Source organism: Rhincodon typus, chromosome 6, assembly GCF_021869965.1.
Source record: "Rhincodon typus isolate 14 chromosome 6, sRhiTyp1.1, whole genome shotgun sequence".
In the NCBI taxonomy this organism is placed as follows: domain Eukaryota; kingdom Metazoa; phylum Chordata; class Chondrichthyes; order Orectolobiformes; family Rhincodontidae; genus Rhincodon; species Rhincodon typus.
Window position 1 is genome coordinate 30,577,082 of NC_063337.1, and position 19,591 is coordinate 30,596,672.

The window sequence follows — 19,591 nt, forward strand, 5'->3', positions numbered from 1 at the left end:
GGAGTAGAAGAGTCATACTGAACTGGAAATATTAACTTTGTTTCAGTCTCCACACATTCTGCCAGATCTGCTAAGTTTCTCCAGCGCTTTCTATTTTTATTTGAAATTTCCAACATCCACAGTATTTTGTTTTTATTGAGGTGTTAGTTTAAATCCAGTGTGTAATCACCCAGAGACTTAAAACAGTAGTGCCTGAAACTGAGGGCTCTCGTGGTGTCAAGGGCATGCAATGGACTCCTATCTGAGCTGACCCCTGTTCAGATGGAATTTCACATGGGGCCTAGGACCAAAAACCTCCCTTGAGAAGCCATGCCCCAGAATTTGAGCTATCTTGAGAAATTCTTGCTGTGTCCTTCAGGTTTCTGCTGAAGAGTTTCTGCAAGAGCTGCTGCTACACAATGTGTGTAAAATTCAATGGATTATATTCAAAGGCATTGATTTGAAGTTTTGAAACAATAATGGAATATAATCCTCAAAACAGCAGATAGTTTTCCATCAAATCAATAGTCTTATGTAGTAAAGGTAGAATTTAAGTTATTTAGTCAGGGTAAAACTGAATTATGAATGGACAGAACTACAAAACACAATGCCAGAAGCACTGGTTAAAAATCCCAGCTATTACTCATGTAGTAAAGATAATTTTTTTGTTCAGTCATTATAAAATCAAAAGCTATGATTTTGTCCTTTCAAACATTTGCATTTCCCTGTTAAAGCAGCAACAATGTGGATGAGTGGACTTAATATTTGTGGATTTTTCCCACTGTTTTTATCTTACAATAGATTTATCTACATAAATATACTTACAATACAATCAGTTTATCGCATCGCAGGAAAGTTGAGTAATTTAAGGACTTGATACGATTATTGTCAAAGTCTCTAAAAAAAGTTGGAAACAAAACAAAACTGAGCATAGCTATAATTGGATGAATTGGATTGCGTCAATGATATAGAAAATAACGCTAACATCTGAAAGATCTGAAAACACAAGAAAAATACTAAAGTAGAAATTGTATTCACTCACAGCCAATATACATTTGGGATTTCAGCACATATTGTTCTCTTTGGCAGTTTTTCCAGTAAATTGTTAACCATGGATCTAAAACAAAACAGATTTACTAAGGCTGGAAAACTAAATGCTCTCTCACTTGCAGAACTATGATGTAGCACCAGATCACAATTACAAATGAAGAAGGTCATTGTTTATTGAAATGATTAATATTGATATTATTAATTGTTAATATTAATTCTGTGACCTTTAATTTGCTACCTCCATATGCAAGGGGTCTTCCCTGTTTTCAGTAACTGCTAATAATACTTGAAAAATGGCCGAACACAGTATTGGATCAGATGTCTCCCAAGCTTCCTTTGGGTAAGGAATATTTGTCCCTGAAATTGGCTCAAATTATATCTATTTTCTACTAATAAATGGGACACACCATGCCATAATTTCTGCACCAAACCTGTTCCAGTGACTGAGGAGTTGACACAAGGATAATAGATACATGATTAACTATAAACAATTTAGAAAAGGTTTATCACATATCTATTAACTATATGTCAAGGATTGGCAAAATAATAACATTGGTTCTTTGTTTGAAGACAAGATTATGTTTGGGAAGCTATGTAGACATATCTGACCTGTAGCAGTGCTGCTCTGTACTATCTACAGAGTTATGTGAATATACATCACATCCTGTCTTGTGGTCGACAGCAGTCTTAGGATTTCCATCTTTAAAGGTACAAGCACATCACAACAGTTCGGAGACTGGAGAACTGATATTCACAAATGAAGCAAAGGCCATGATTACTTTAAAATCAGTTTAGTTGATGGTCAAAGGACAAAAGGATAAAGGGATGTAAGAACAAGACAACTGTATGGAATTAAGGCTGCAGCTCACATGGAGGATAAATACTACGTTAGACTGTTTGGGTGAAACAGTCCATTTTCAAGTTGTGATTTCTAGGTAATTTTATGCAGTTATGTTGTGCTTTCTTCCAATAAAGTGAAGGACTTAGATCTTCATCTTAAATGATATGCTACCCATGTTAGTTTTATTACCAGGACAGATGTTGATTTGTAATTTTTCCATTGCCAGTTTTTTCTAGTTTTGAAGTTTGATACATGAGGACTACACCTGCAGGCTAATTTTGGTGTTTTTAAAATCCTTTGAGCATTTTGATCGTTGCAACAGGAATGAAATTGGGAAGTTGCAACACAGACCAAACAAGTTAGTTGTTGAATGCACAAATTTCAAATTTCTGACTGCAGGCCTCAAATGTGTATTTCTAAGATAAGTTTGATTGGAGAAAGATGATATTGTTGAATTTCAGATGATACTATTCTCCCTGCTCTGGAGTTGCCAAGGTAAGTAGAAGAGAGAAAAATGGATCAATTGTTTGATGGTGTGTTTGAATATTTATTTGGTAGGTACAGTGCTATGTAGGTTATTTCAGGGCAAAATAACATATTCCAAAAGAATAAGCAAGTTGACTCATTAGTAGAATTGAGCTCAATGAATTTCTTTTGTGAGAGCAATACATTTTCTATAAAGCATTCTGCATCATACCCTATATGCATCACAGAAGTGTGATAAGCCTCATCTATAACAATGGTATTAGTAAATTAGTTGCAACCATTTGAATATCTTTAACACCACTAAAATATAATCTGCAACAAACTGACATTATCATAAAAAGAGCCCTCTGAATATTTACAAAATTGCAAGTGAAAACAAATGAACTTACAAAATCAACAAAGACTTTAGTCCAATAAATAATGGTGGTGATATTTTTGATATAAAGTTGTCGTCAAGAAATCTGAAAAAACAATTACAATATTTCCAGTAAGACACACAAAATATGCAAGATTTAGGCTGAAAGATTTTACTTTTGAGACTATGATTGCAAGTTTCCCCTCTCTGAAGGTGATGAGCGGCAGCGAGGAGGGGACATAATGAGACGAGTTGGCCCTGAGTGAAACTCACTCCCTTCTCATCAATTAAGTGCTGGATGAGCCGGTCCATTGGGACTCTCTTTATTCACAAGTCATTAAATTCCTGTTCTGAGGAAGGGTCACCGGACCCGAAACGTTAACTCTGTTTTCTCCTTCACAGATGATGCCAGACCTGCTGAGCTTTTCCAGCAACTTTTTTTTTGTTCCTGATTTACAGCATCTGCAGTTCTTTTGGTTTTCATTAAATTCCTTAACAGGTCAATTCAAGGCTCCTTAAGGGCCTTGACCTGCCACATTTCTAGACACTGGCCTCGCCAGCAATAGTGAAATGTAACTAATTTCCCAAATGGGAAACCAGGATGAACTATCTTTTGGTTGAAGGGGTGCTGGCCACACTCCTGTCCTTCTCTCCGAGCCCTCACTCCCATCTCCCCACCCTGTTACAAGAAGGTACAAATGATTTACATGTGCACTGCTGGATCCTCCAAGGAGTAGTCCTCAATCAGCAGACCTTAGGACCAAGAAGCTTCCTACCTCTGATTGGCCAGCAGCTGCTGGTGACCCAAGCGCCAAGGGCTGTGATAGGGCCGTCGCTCTGCCTGTCATCTCTTAAAGAGTTGATTGATGGGTGATCAGGTGAGTTATTTTGATGCTGAACAGGCGTTTTCATCATTCTCTAACATTCCGTACTTAGGATCCGATTTTCCAATATCTTTTCTAAGTGCATCGGCAGGTTTTCCATTTAATTAATCAACTTTCAGACGCCAATAAACAATGTGGGAGAGACAGAATCTATGAAGATCTGCTCTTCCAATGACAGATTCTGTCTTTTTCATACTTCTCCAATCACAAGTTCCCTTTCCCCACTCTTGCTGCTCCTCAATGTATAATCAATGTTTCGAGGAGCAGCAAGAGAGGATGGAATTGTTTATATTTTAATAAGAATAGTCTAATAATTAATTGCTTGGGATTAATTAACTTATTGGGTTAATTTATTTGAAACAGTAAAACATGTTATAATTTATGAAATAGGCATTACAGCAATGGCCTGATTTGTGTGAGTGCAGCTTGCAAACTAAAAGTAGGCTAACAGCCAGGCAGATCCACAACATTGTCTATACACAGTACACTGAGTCCTTAAAGGTGAATTCTTTTAAAGGCAGGGTACACAAACAATAGCCCTGTCCTTTCCAAAAGAAAGTTTACCTATTTACAAGTGTAAATACTGTGACTTTCTCTTTTTTTAAATTGTGGACTGAAATGAGAAAAGAACTGTTTTAAAAACCAAGGATTGCTGTAGGATTGCTACATGTTTTGAAAGCCAGCAACCTGACACTAATTGTATGCAGCATTTACACAGCTGCCTGTTCAAGTAGTAATTGACGTTCTTTTTGCGTACCAATTGAAGCCGAGAGGTTGTACGTAAATGGAGCTCTGGTTGACAACAAGTAGTAGTGTGTATGTGCATTGTAAGGAGTGTTTATAACGGGATTTTATTTAGTAGGGTTAAATGCTGACAGTTCCTAATTATTTACCTGTAGCTAGAGTCGACTTACTTACTAGAAATAGTAATTTTTTGTAGAGAAACCTGGCTCATAGTTTCTTAAGTCGAGAAGACAGGTAATTTGGGGAATTCTGCATATTTTTATAAAAGAATGTAACTTTCGTGATGACTGTGGGAATACTAGAGCTTGATTTCTAGAGTACTACTCAAGTGAATGATGACGCAATGAGCCTCTATTCTGTATGTAATTTGCTGAGAGGTCCCTGATCTCATGGTGGTGACTATCCATTGCTCCTGTTTATATTTGGGTGTTTGTACATGATGCAACAGGATTGGAAGCTGGTTGGGAAACCAGAACAGAACTGATGTGTCCTCAGTTCTGTCTCACCGCTGTGCTGTCATGCGTGGTGATCCCATAGGATCTCGGTTCTGAGCATATTTTTGTCACTTTGTCAGGTTGACATGTGCCTTCTGTGGGTTCCTGAATGTGAACTTGTACCTTTTGTAGTTTTGACAATTCTGTAAAAAGATTTTAATGACACACAATGGTCATTTTCTGTTGTAATTTTACAAGCTGCTCTCAAGTTTCAAAAAGTGTATTTTGGGCATGAGTTGGTAAATTGGTACACACTGCCAAATATGAGTCCTATTGGTGATGGAATGAGTGCACTCAGGAGGTGTTGCTCCCAAATATAACTTTGGAATGTGTAGATCTTGCTTGATCTGTCTACATTTGAGGATTGTATAATTGACTGTGTGAATAGCTACCATTAGACTTGGGGTAATTCTAACAAAAAGTAATGCGATCAATATCCCATTTATCATGTGTGTCCTGGAATGACTTACCAGCAAATTGTGGCCTATTTTCCGTTATGTTCTGAATAAAATGAATAGATTAAATTTGAATAATATGGCACTGAATAAACTAAATTTGGGATTTACTGTGTGTGACAGTGTGCTGAACAAATTGTGCAGTTAACAATTGATGGGGTACTTAGTAGTAAACTACAACAATGTAGTTATTTCCATGAACATGAAAAAGGTCAGGTGCAAATTTGAACCAAGGGTAGGCAGTGACTTCCTACGGCATTACTGGTTCTCTGCATTGACTTGACATATGCTCTTGGCATATCTTGCAGTGATGTGACCATCAGATAACCTGGCTTGTACTTAAACTCACAGTCATAATCTTGGACCTTTTTCAGGAAATGGTACAATCTTGGTACTGCATGATCAATGATTTTCACCAAATCATATCCGGTTGTTTGTGGTTAGTTTCTACCATAAATCTTTTGCCAAATATATACGTATAAAAACACATGACCCTGAAATCTGAAGCTAGTAGGCAAAATCTTATAGGGATCTGAGCAATGTAGGCTATGAGGAGATTTATGGCAGAATTCTGTGAGAGGTCCAGTGAGCTGATCTTGATACCAGGAACATTTCACTTTATCTTTTACGGTGTTGGGGAACGGTGAGGTGAATTTCTTATTTAGCAGTGGTGATTTGCCAAACAGGAATTATTGCTTGTTAAATGCTTTGTTAAATGGCCCAACTTACCTCATTAATACACAGCTGCCCTTCTTACCAAACACATCAACAAGCTAGACATAAAGATAATTTGACATGGAAATCAAAGTGAGTACTTGGCATCAGCTCACCAGTTGCTCTGAAAGACTTCCATGTTATTTAGGGTCAAGTTGTATCTCAGGGCATGATTCATGGGAACCATCCACATGCATATAAGAATATTAGTACCCAACATTTGCCAATGCCTCATGACCATTATACCTCTCTGATAAACTGCAGGGTGTTCTGGAAGCACAGAATTACATTGCAGGGCACGCCAGAAACTGGCATTGATTGATAGGCTGCAGCAGGGACACTTTGAGCACAGGAATATGTTGCACACAGGGACAGGCACTCAACTTACATATTTGACCAGGCTGCACCTCAAGGCGACTCCGTTACTCTCTTAATGCTCTCTCACTTAGCACCTACCTTTATGCTTGCATCATCTATGCCTTGCCAATAAACAGCCAGGAAGCTTGCCTTGCTGGTCAGCAGTCCTCAGTCAAGGAGTATGCATCTTGCAGTGCAGCAGAGTATTGCATTGACCTTGGACCTGCACCATGTGCCAGCAGCTTATGAAGCAAACATATTGTATGTGCAGTAAGCAAACAGACAAAGTCTTAGGAGACTGTGTCCTCACCGAAGTGTCCACCTGTCCCAATACTTCTGTGTTAGGTAGTTGAATTGTAGGAGATTTGCTTTGAGGACTATCTATTTGTCCTTTTACATCACTGTTATTGTCTCTATTATTTCCCATTACTCTTACCAGCTGGCATACTTGCTCCTCCTTATCCTCTTCCCTATGACTTTTTTTCCCCTATAGTCAGGAATACTTATCAGATAAATCACTTTACTAACACTCCTAATACTTTGAATGGTCCATCTGAATTTCACTTTCAGAGATCCACCTTGCAAATGCAATAATATAAATATTTCATCTCACACTTGAAACATTCTAGTTGCTGGTTGTTGATCTGCCCATTTTTAAATTTTTGCCTGTCAATCTTTTAAAAGCTCTTGTGCTATCTTACACTCTCCTGTGAGTCTTTCTAGAAACATGGACATGCAATCCAACATAGGACCTTTCCTTAATCAATTTTAGTGGACCACTAATTTCATGACCATGATTCAATTCAAATGGACTAAACCAAGCAGATTCATTGAGAATCTGGTAACAAATAGTGAGAAATCTAATCCCCTGTCTAAATCCTGTGGGTATTCATGATAGTGTGTCTTAATCATTGTTTTAGGATTCTGATGGTAGCTTTCCTTAGCTCCCTTTTTGTGCTGATTGATTTCAGTTGACTTCAACTGCTTCATACCCAAACAACTAATCATCTCCTGGAAAACTTTAGCCATAAATTTACAATCTTGATCAGACTGTATCTTAATTGGTAGACCATAACAAATAAAAACTGCATAAACTTTCCCACTATTACCTGAGTTGTAATCACTCATAAAGGAACAGCTTCTAGAAACCAGGTTGTTATATATATAATCACAAGGACATACTGATGTACAGATTTCATTTTCAGTAGTAGTAGTATGCAATCTACTTATACACAACCCAATAGCTCATCAAAAACTGGTATCAAAAGTGCTGGCTTGATTACGTGTTAACTGTTTCCTACTGCCTGACATATATGGTATGTCTTAAAGAACTGCAGTACGTATTTATAAATACCTGTTATCGATTCCTATGATTTTATATTCCTGTATGGCTTACTATAGGAACTTCATATGTTACTCACATTATCTCCTTGTGATATCTCGGTGGTACTACAATTTGATGAGCAACCATTCATTCTTTATTTGCTGGTTTGTGAGGATGTCTCCACCTCCTCTTCAAAACTCTACTTTTAATATAATCACAAACCGGAGTCCCTTCAGACTCAGCTTCAGTGTGGGGTGTCTGTTAGCTTCCTTAACTTTAATCTGCTTCCTGACTTCAATTAACAAGACATGCCAAATACTCCTTCTGAACTATTCTCGTTCCTAAATAAAGATTCAGCAACCCTAACACCATTTGTGATATTACTGCAACCTCTAGTGATGGACTTTGTTTACCCGTTGCTCTAGTTACTATACATAATGGAAAAATACCCAGAATCTGTTCCTAATACTATTCCAGCTCTTTAACCACATCTACAATTTCTGTGATTATAGGCAAAGCTATGACTTTCAGTTCGGCTAAATCATCCTCCAGGAGTAAATCAAGTTTGCCATTGCTAATTTCTTAACTACTGCAACTACCACTAATTCAGACAAACCACACTCAAATTGAACTTTGTACAATGAAGCTGGGATACATGCTCCTCCTGACCCATTTACTAACATTTTTGCCCTCACTGAACTCTCTGAAGGGAAAATTAAATCCCTCTCCAGAAGAGTAGCCTTACCTCTCAGTGTAGTTATGAGCTTGGATGTTTCCTTTAAAGAAAAATCTTCCCTTCAGTTGAAAACACTTATTTCTCTCATCTACCTTTTGTACTGTCTATTCACAGCAAGGTTTACCGCTGGTCTGTTAGTTGTAGTTAAAGTTACAATCTGCTCTGTCTGCTTCTCCTTTTGAATTTCTTTTACGTACTCATTATTATGAACACAATACATCCCTCTCAACTCCCAGTGTACTGAACAAATGTGTCCCACCTTGTTGAATGGATACATCTGAGCTTCTGATTGTCACCTCTACCTTCACTACCTACCCTTCAAATCTGAGGAGGAAACTTTGGGACATTGCTAGCTATCCATTCTTTACCCTGGCTACTTGCCTTCCTTTCATTCTCCCATTTTCCATCTCTTCTGAATTCATGAGGGTGTTGGAAAAAACGTTTTGTTTCATGGTTTAACTCATAACCATCAGCCATTATTTCTGCCTGTCGAGCAGATGCAAGACTTTGGTCCTCTGTACGGGTTAGTGCTGGCGCAGGTGGCCTGAAGGTGATGAGGTATTCTGAGAGAGAGAGAATGCAGTGCAGAAGTCAGGCTGGATTAGTGGTGTGTGACGTTGTGGGGTGGGTGAGAGTGAGTGGAGAAAGATGTTGTGGGCAGTACTGAGAATAGGAGAGCTTGACCCTTGTGAGAGGTGAATGTTTTATTAGAGATAGACTGAGATTGAGGCAGCAGAGGGGTTCATGTGGCATTTACCCTTGTGGAGCAGAGAAGGTCATTCACCTTCTTACAGCACTTCTGGCCTCCCTTAGAACTGCAGGATTGATACAGCATAGAAGGAGGCCATTTGGCCCATGTTGTCCGTGCCGACCCTTCTGCATTGTAGAGATGGCACTGACCTGGGTGGTGATCTTGGACTAGACTGTCAGGGTCTGGTGATGTGGCCTCTTCTGCTAGTCCTATGGGAAGAGAACTTTACACTACCAACTTGATCAGGACATCTAGGTCCCTGTCAGAGAAGCATGGTGGCATCTTCCCTTTCTCAGATATTTTCACAGCGTGTTCTTGATAAGCAGAACAGCTTCAGAATGCCAGTGCTTGTCCACATTCGCAGCGACCTTTTAAAAATAGCCTGGCCTCAAAGGCTGCCAGAATGGCAAGTTGTTCCAGGAATGGTACTTGATGAGGTGGTTCTAGAATCAGACAAAGAGCGATGATGTAGGGGTGGGATAGGTAGTTAATGAGGTGAGTTTGGTTACATATGGTGACAAATTTTGGTAGGCATTATGGTGAAAACCCTCCAAAAACACATCACAACTCACACTTATCCAAAAAAAAATGTTCAGCCCATGAACTCCATTCTATCTCTATTCACCTGTAGTGAGATCTTGAACTTCATGTGCTGATTTACTGCACCTGAAGTTGCTACACTTATTCCAGGCTCAAGAACATTATACTTCCTGTTCTAGGCCATTGAAATAGCCCTGCGGGCACCTTGGATGTAAACCCATCCCTAGGTGGGCCTTTGGCCTTGTGCCTGCAAAACAGATGCACACTTGAGCACAGGTACAAACCACTTTGATTTAGAATGGTTCTGTGCCCCTGATACTAAGGCATTTCTGCTGCTCCTGGGGAAGGATGGGTGGAGTTGTGAACTGGATCCTAAAAGTATGGAACATTCACCTGCTGTTCTTTAGCCTGCATGCAAAATCCTTTGGACCATCCAACTAGCTAGTGTCAGGGACCAAGACATTACACCATATTTCACAAACTGCCTCTGCACTGGTATAGCCTTATGTTATTGCTATACTAAGTGTTTAGAATTCCACGCCAAACCTATGGGAACGTTGTGTACTAAGGTTGGAGCCAGCTATCGTACACAGTGCTGGCCCTTATCAAGCCACCTGTGTTTAGGCATTTGATAACATACCCCTGGCCCATACCATAATTTATAGTAGGTTGTTATTTAGGAAATTTCACCCACTGGACGTATTCACCAAAAATGTTGAGACATACCCAAATGGACTTTCCATCAATTTCTTCAGGATTTCACATCCAAATTACTGATATGTGTTCCCAGTGATGAACCTCCACAACACAAATATGATTTTGTGAAATTATCTCCATAATCACAAGCTTATTCACAAAGATAATGTATTGCATTTCTAACTTCAATAATGAATTGATATGAGGAAGTTAACTTACAATTTTTATTGGTGTTTCAGTTTGCAGGAGATAGAAGCAGAAAATTACACCTAAATTTAAATTCCAAAGGTACCCAATGTAGCAATTAATTAGCCTTAACACTTGTATATCAAAAATCTAACTGAAATGAAAAATTTTCTTCACTAGCGTAAGGACCTTTTAAAATTAAATCAAACTGTCTATGTGGCCAAAACTTCAATTTAATGTAATGCTTACTCTAGCAAACATTTAATTACTAAGTAGACAAAAACATTCTGAATTAAAGTATTCTTCGAAGGTTACTTATAATAAACTGGAAATGATCAAACAATTGTTACAGAAGGGAGGTGAAATAAAATGAACTCCTGATAGTCACTCTACAATCAACAAGCTACAATTAATTAATTTAAATCTAACAGTTAACAAATTAACAGAACTAGTAACAAACCAAACAATTCCCTCTTAACTACTAACTATTATCGAATAAAACAAAATTCTAATGATATGCTGTTCCAATAAATAGAAGTATCACTTATATAAACCAAATTAATAAAAAAAATTAAAACTTAATCTCCTGAAATTAAAGCCAGGAAAAGTATTCTGGAATGTTCTTTGCCTTCTCTGCTGTCCTCCAGTCAGGCACGCCTTCCTCCATTGAATTCTTGTGTTAGGAATATTAGCTAAAAGTGCTGTTGAACCTTTATTTAGATGGTGCTTACTCTGAGACCTTAGAGATTTCTGTGAGAGTGAGTGATTTTCTCTTTCTTTAGAGCTAATGGCTGTTGAGAGCTATTCTCTTAACAGATGGCAGTTTGCTCTCACACCAATTTTCAAATGTCCTCTTCTTTTATACCCTTGATGACCTATTAATTTCTTACAATAGGATTTTCCAAGGTTGTCAAAACCATCAGATTTAAATTTAATTGGGCTTTGGCATCTGGGGCTTGGTTTAAATTAATTGGCTAGATTCTAAACTGTTGTTTTGGTAAAAATGCTGCTTTTTTTCTAACCATACAGCCTTTGATACAAATATTTCAATTTAGAGAATACTTTGTACATCTGCAGATTTTTTTTTAAACCTCCAAGCCTAGAAAAGTATATCATATTTTAAAGGGACCATGCATTCTTTCCCCCATATCATTTTACAAGCATCAAATACTCTACCCAACTTCGCGACACAATATACAATAAAATTATTGATTCTGCACTACAGCAGCAGAACAGTAGCCTCTCAGAGAGGCTGACACTTACAAAATTTCCAGTTTATGAAGGTCTTGAAATATTCTTGGCTTCAGAGCTGTGATTCGATTATGACTGATGTACCTAGAAAACAAAATGTAATGTGTAAACCGATAATCTTGCAAACCAGACTATTACAATTATTTATAGTAGATCTGTAAATAATTTTAAAAATGGGGATAGATTACAAATCATCTTGAATACATTGTTTACTTGCATTGTAATGCAAGATACAACAATTGGAGAATTTTTTTGGAATGACATCATTAATTGACTAATCAATAATACATTTCCAATACATTTTCTGAGGAGGCAAAGGTAACTACAATAAAAGTAGTCTTTGTCTGAATAAATATAAATAGGACAAACTGTTAGCCAATTTCTTTTAGGTAAACAACAAAATAGCTGGAGGCAAAATTACTAAAGTTTATGCAATATATTTTGGGAATGAACAAAACTAGTTTTGGGACAACAGCAGACACATAAAAGTGAATGATAACATAGGATGCTCAGGTTCGGTTTTGCTGTGCATGTCTAATTAAATATTGTGGAAATAAAGATCCTCTTAGGAATCACCCTTAGCCATGACCCTAACAAAAGTTAAGTACTATTAAAGCTATTTCAAAATCAGTGTTCTCAGCATTTCAAATATATTAAGACCCTTTTAATTTAAATGACTGATTTCTTGTTCTCAGGGCTCTGGCCAATATATATACTGCAATTTGGAAGAGATAGAAAAATCCAGTTTAAGCTGCAGTCTCTCTCCAAACTCTGCTTAAAGGTGTTACAGAGATTGTAGGAACTGCCGATGCTGGAGAATCTGAGATAACAAGGTGTAGAGCTGGATGAACACAGCAGGCCAAGCAGCATCAGAGGAGCAGGAAAGCTGATGTTTCGGGTTGAGACCCTTCTTCAGAAAAAGGATCTTGACCGGAAACATCAGTTTTCCTGCTCCTCTGATGCTGCTTGGCCTGCTGTGTTCATCCAGCTCTACACCATGTTATCTCTGCTTAAAGGTGATGTTTTCACTTTTGTTCAGTATCAGCAGTTTCAGAAGCAAATTATTTTTTAGACCAGAAAATGCTTATGTTTTTATAGATGACTGTTTTCTCACTTAAGTTAGATGTGATGTTTTTCCAATAGGGAGGCTGCAATATAAGTCATTTGTAAGTTTTGTGTTAACTACTTATCACCATATAGCATGCAGCCCACATGAAACAGGCTGCTAACTGGCTGCATATTTGGAAGGGTGGGGCAGAGATATGTACAGCTAGCATAATTTTATGCTTGCCTGCCCCTCCGAAAGCCAACTGGTGCATCTTAAAGGGTAGGTGCACGCTGGCTGCAGCAAGTGGTGGTACAGAATGTGAAGGAAGTGTGGCAATGAGGCAGCAGGTCTGACAGAGGTTCACTGATTTCATGCTGGAGATCTAAGACCAGGAGATGAAAAGGAGGATAGACTATACATTTCTGCAAAGAGCATATACTGCCAAGGGAAAAGGAGCAGGTAGCCACAGAGGCCAATTCAAACAGTATTGCCCAGCAAACCTGACTGTAGTGTTGTAAGAACATTAATGTCCTCACACGAGAATCAAGGTGAGTGACTGCATCTTCAAATGCCATCTCCTGCCCACTGCATCGCAGCCTCATACACTGTTCAATCCACCCCTTGCTCATCTGAGGACTTTAGCGATCAGTACACATGCCTAACATTCACATCCTTCGCTTCATTCTCATACTTTGCTGCGACCTCACACCCACAGCTCATAATTTTCACACACTTCCAGTTATTCAGTTATGGCAGAGATATCACACAAGCACACTGCAACGCCATCATTGATACTGTTACTTGCTGGTGAAATGGCACATAACTGGAAGTAGCAACAGAAAACTGACAGGGGACTGGCAGGGGGCATGTCTGCATCTCCTGGGCCCTGTAGAGGAGATGGCCCTGTGAATCAGTGGGTAGGCAGTGACTCCAGTCAATGTGAAGGATTATCTTCCTAGTATATGAAACTTCTCAAGTCCCACTTCCTCCCCATTCTGCAACCTAGTAAGATGTAGAAGTCATACATTTTGTGACCATGGAGTTTTTTTTTTTACCTAGCCAACATCTCCTCTCTCACCTCATACCATTTCTTGTGCATTTATGTTTTCATATATCCAATAACTGCCGTGTAGCTAGCTAATGTATCATCATTGAAGGGCACATTTTTTTTAAATTCTCTCACGGGATATGGACATCATTGGTTAGGCCAGCATTTACTGTTCATTCCTAATTGCCCAGAGGGCAGTTAGGAGTCAACCACATCAAATCATGTTGTAGGTCTGGAGTCTGGAGTCACATGAAGATCAGACCAGGTACGATGGCAGTATCTTTCTCTAAAGGACATTAGCTGAACATGATGGGATTTTCCAAAAATTGGCAATGATTTCATCATTAGACTTAATACCATATTTTTATTGAGTTTAAATTCCACTATCTGCCATTGCAGGATTCAAAGCCGAGTCCCTAAAACAATATCTGGGTCTGTGGATTAGTAGTACATTAAAATAGCACTAGGCTATTATCACCTCTTATGGGAGATAAGGAAGTGCACATGCCTGAAAAAGAAGAAGCACCATTATGTGCTGTGATACTTGCTGATACCAGCTTAGCTTCTAGCGCTTTGAGTACTGTAGAAAGAAATGTAGAGGCAGAATGAGCAGATTGTGGGTTACCAGCCATTAGTTGATCATAGACAGGCCACGTCAAAATGTGTCCCACCTTCCTACAAGGCGAGGTTACAGGAGCTCTACTGCTGAGAACTGAGATAAGGGTTTCAATGGGGTGGGTGTGTAGGAATTGGTTGATAGAAACACATACAGGAATACTTCATACAAATGGTAGGTTTGCCACAAGCCTGTTGTTATTGTTGAGGAGCATGGGGGAGACAGATCGAACTTGGTGCCGGGCTTTGTGCAGAGCTTAGAACTGTTCGTTTCCAGCATGGAAAAGGCATCAACTACATGACAAGAATTACAGATTCCTTTGTTATGTGGTCCAGCAACAGGTGCCTGATATTTCAGTTTCCATATCAGCACAGGCAGAGGCTACATTAGAAGTTCAGCCTGAGCTAAAGTTGTTGCCGTGGAACATTTATTTAGTCTCATGCCGGCTCAGGCTGCTGCCATCATGACTGTGAAAACTCGCAGCAACCATGCAATCTATGCTACTTATTCTTAAACATGAAAATATTGTCAGCCTTATCACTAAACATTAACTCACTTACAATCGTCTGAGTTTGTAAAGTCCAGAAAATGCAGTTTTTGAGATGGATCTGATCCGGTTATTCTGCAGATATCTGCAAGGCAAAGAAATAACAACACTATTGTTACATTGTTAAAGAGAATGGCTTGGATTTTGCAATAGGAATTGTGGTGCCACTGACGGTATTTGTAGTCATTTTTTGCTCTTAAACTGGCAGCAAATTTTGAAGCTCTCACACATGCAGTTAAATTCAATGATGATGCATTCACTACCTTTTAGGACAAAACATTGATAATCCTATGAGAAAAAGAATTTCCAGATCCCTTATTCTGAAACATTTTTTTGATTGCCTATTTAAGGAAGAAACATTATTGTATCTGTTATCTGTTTTGTAGGTTTCAATAAGATCACCTCTCATTCTTCCAGTGAATTTAGGCCCAATTTACTCAGTCATAGGACAAGCACATCATTCCAGGGATTAGTCTACCTGACATTTGTTGTAGTGTGTGCAATGGGATAAATATGGATTCCAAAATTACAAATAGTATTCTAGGTGGGGTCTGATTAAAACAGTGTACAATTGCAGCAAAATTTCTTTATGCTTTACATCATGAGCAAAATGAAGAAGGAGTCATTGACAGTACTATCAGGTGGCAGGTTCTGTCACGCCACTCAGCTCTTGACCTCATTATAGCTTTGGTCCAAACATGGATTAAGGAGCTGAATGCCAAATGTCAATAACAGTTAATGCCCTTGATACCAATGCCCCATTTGATCAAATATGGCATCAAAGAACACTAGCAAAATTGGAATTGACAGAATCAGGGGAAATTCTCTGCTGTTTGGGACATACCTAGCACAAAGAAAGATGGTGATATAAATACAAATAACCATATTTAACCAAATGAATACTGTAGATACAAGAGCAGGTCAGAGGCTAGGATACTCTAGAAGCTCAACACTATCCAGGTGCTAGATTGCAGCCTGCTTGATTGGCACAGCCCCACCACTTTCAACGTTCACTGCCTTCACCGCTGACACACAATGTTAATAGTGTGTACCATCTAGAAGATGCATTGCAGAAATTTACCAAGAATTCACTGCAACACTTTCTAAACCCACAAAGTCTACTACACAGACACTTGGGAACATCACTATTTGAAAGATTCTCTTTAAGCCATACACCATGTTTTCTTGGAATAAAGTTGCTATTCCTTCATTGTCATTGAGTCAAAACCCTGGAATTCTGTTTCTAACACTACTGTGGATGTACCTATACCTCAAAGACTGGCTCAAGAAGTTAGCACAGTACCACCTTCTCAAGGGCAATTAGCAATGGGCAACAAATGCTGGCTAAGCCAGCATGCTTACATCGCCTCAGTGAATAAATAACAACAAATTCCAATCCCCTTGCAATAAAGGCCAAATGTGTCATTTGCTCTCCTCATTGCTTTCTGTACCTGTACGCTAACTTGTGTGTGCCTTATACAAGTCAAATATCTCTAAGCATCAATATTTACAACTTCCAAACCTTAAAAATGTCTTCTCTCTTATTTTACATCCAAAATGAATAATCTCATATTTCTCCATGTTATACGCCAGCTGCTGCCATATTATCCACTCACTTAATCCGTCCAAATCTCTTTGCTACTTCTTGTGAAGTTCAGAGCTTGCATTCCCATCTAACTTTGTATTATCAGCATATTTAGCTACATTATTCCTAGCCTCTTTGTCTGAGTCAATAATATAGATAGTAAATAGCTGAGGCTCAGCGCTGATTCTTGCAGTACGCCACTCGTTGCAGTCCACCAACTTGAATATGTCTCAGTTATCACTACTTTCTGCTTCCTATCAGTTAACCAGTCCTCTATCCATGTTAAAATATCACCCACAACTCCACGAGTACTTATTTTGTGTAATAACCTCTTGCATATCTCCTTATTTAATCCTTCTGCAAATCCAAGTATATTATATCTACTGGTTTCCCATATATAAATTCTCAAAAAACTAATAAATTTGTCAAACAGGATTTTTCTGTTATCTGTCTCCTTCCTCTTTTGAGTATCAGTATTACATTTACCAACTTCCAATTTGCTGAGACTGTCCCTGAATCCAGATAGTTTGGGAAAATTCATTACTTCTGAAGCTATCTCTTTTAGAACCATGGAATGTAGGCCGTCATAAATTGGAGATTTGTCAGATTTCAATCCTTTGAATTTCTCCATTACTATTTCCTATGCTGATATTATTATCTTAATTTCTGTGCCTTTATTAGCCCCTAGATCACCCTCTATTTCTGGCAGTAACTTGTGTTTTTGATTATAGAGACAGATTACAAATTATTCATTCAATATCTCTGCAATTGCTTCATTTTCCATGATAATTTCTCCTGCTTCTGCTTCTAAGGGATACAACATTTACTTCAGCTACTTTCTTACTTTTCATATAGTGTAAAAGTTCTTAGAATTACAGTCTTATAATCTGTTTTCATATTGCTGACCAGTTTAGTCTAATATTATATTTTATTTGCTTTTATTCACCTTTCAGAGGCCTATAACATCCCTATTCTCCAACCTACTCCTACTCTTTGTAAGCCTCTTATTTTAATTGCTTATGATCCTGAACTTCCTTAGTAAGCCATGAATGAATCATTTTCTCAGAGTTTATCAATGGAATATATTTTTGTTGAAAATATGAATTGTTGCTTTAAATATTTCCCATTTTTTAATTAGAATTAGACTGGCTAAGTGAATAGTAACATAGAAACAGGAGGAGGTTATTCAGCCCATTGAGCCTGCTCTGACATTTAACCCCATCGTGGCTTATTTTCAGTGCCTTTTAGCCACACTTTATCCATTGGTAATCAAAAATTGATAAAACTCCACTTCAAACATACTTAAAGATTGAGCTTCCACAGCACTCTGTGGTAGAAAATTCCAAAGTTTCACAACCCTCTGAACTAAAGCATTTCTAAATGACATCCCCCTTATTTTTAAATTGCATTTGCTGTTTCTACCTTCCCGTCCAGGGGAAATATCTGTACCAACCCTTTCTATCCCTTTAAGTATTTTGTAGGTTTCAATAAAATCAACTCTCATTCTTTTAAACTTTAGAGAACACAGGCCTAGTTCGTTCAATCTCTCTTTATAGGACAGTCCAATCAACCTGGGAACAAGTCTGGTGAACCTTTGTTGCCCTCCCTCTATGACAATAATGTCCTCTGAGGTGAGGAGGCCAAAACTGCAAATACTTCTCCGGGTGAGGTCTAACTGAGCTTCTATGTAATTGAAGCAAGACTTCATCACTTCTGTACTCAAATCCTCTTGTGATAGACACTAGATTCCATTAGTCTTCCTGCAAAATGTAAGACCATAGCACGTGGAATATAATACCAACAATTGTGAAGTTATCTGCTTTTGTAGAAAAGAAGGTGTATTTCTTAAATGGTGAAAGGGTTGATTTGATTTGATTTAATTTATTTATTGTCGCATGTATTTTGTTACAAAATACAGTCAAAAGTGTTATAAAGTGTCGCCACTCTCCAGGGCTACCTTAAAACACACAAAGTATAAAGTGTTAAGTGCTCTGCCATGGACCTGGTGGCCAGGCACGAGTCCCTTTTCTGCGTCACCGCCGCTGGAAAGAAAGTCACCACTCTTCAATGCCATCTCGTCTTCACTGATGCCCTCGCTACAATGAGCCCTCAATGGACCTCACCATTGCAGATATCACTGATGCCACTGGATACTGCACCAGCACAAACTCGACTTCGCCGACGGTATGAGTCTACTTTGGGCTCAACTCGATGATGCAGCTGCTGCTGATGCTGTTGGATTTTGAAATGGGCTCAAACTCTCCTCCGCCGCTGCCTCCATGAATCTGCACTAGGAGCAGACACAGGCCAGGAACCCAAACTCGCTTCCTCCGCAGCAGCCATGAGTCGGTGCTCGGATTGCCTTGTCGACGCAGAAACCACCGGGGACCCAAATCCACCTCTGATGTTGCCGCGAGTCTGTGCTGGGCTCGAGTCCACACTGGTCCACTCACTTACTGCCACAGGTCCGTACCGGGCCCACTTGCTGACCGGTACATATCCACTCTGGGCCCACTCGCCGACCGGTATGTATCCGCACTGGGCCCACTTGCTGACCGGTACGTATCCGCTCTGGGCCCACTCGCCGACCGGTATGTATCCGCACTGGGCCCACTTGCTAACCGGCACGTATCTGCACTGGGCCCACTTGCCGACTGGTATGTATCCGCACTGGGCCCACTCACCAACCGGTATGTATCTGCACTGGGCCCACTTGCCGACTGGTACGTATCCGCACTGGGCCCACTCGCCAACCGGCACGTATCCGCACTGGGCCCACTCGCTGACCGGTACGTATCTGCACTGGGCCCACTTGCTGACCGGCACGTATCCGCACTGGGCCCACTTGCCGACCGGCACGTATCCGCACTGGGCCCACTCGCCGACCGGCACGTATCCGCACTG

General features: G+C 39.3%; 1 protein-coding gene across 1 annotated transcript in view; it reads right to left on the bottom strand.

Annotated features, from left to right (window-relative positions):
• rxfp2b (relaxin family peptide receptor 2b) overlaps positions 1 to 19,591 on the bottom strand; it is a 125,725-nt gene that overhangs the window by 45,355 nt on the left and 60,779 nt on the right. The window contains exons 6-10 of the mRNA XM_048598144.1: positions 15,116 to 15,187; positions 11,856 to 11,927; positions 2,746 to 2,817; positions 1,022 to 1,096; positions 805 to 876 (exon numbers count right to left, since the gene is read on the bottom strand). Coding sequence (XP_048454101.1) covers positions 805 to 876; positions 1,022 to 1,096; positions 2,746 to 2,817; positions 11,856 to 11,927; positions 15,116 to 15,187 — 363 coding nt within the window. The remainder of the gene's footprint in view (positions 1 to 804; positions 877 to 1,021; positions 1,097 to 2,745; positions 2,818 to 11,855; positions 11,928 to 15,115; positions 15,188 to 19,591) is intronic.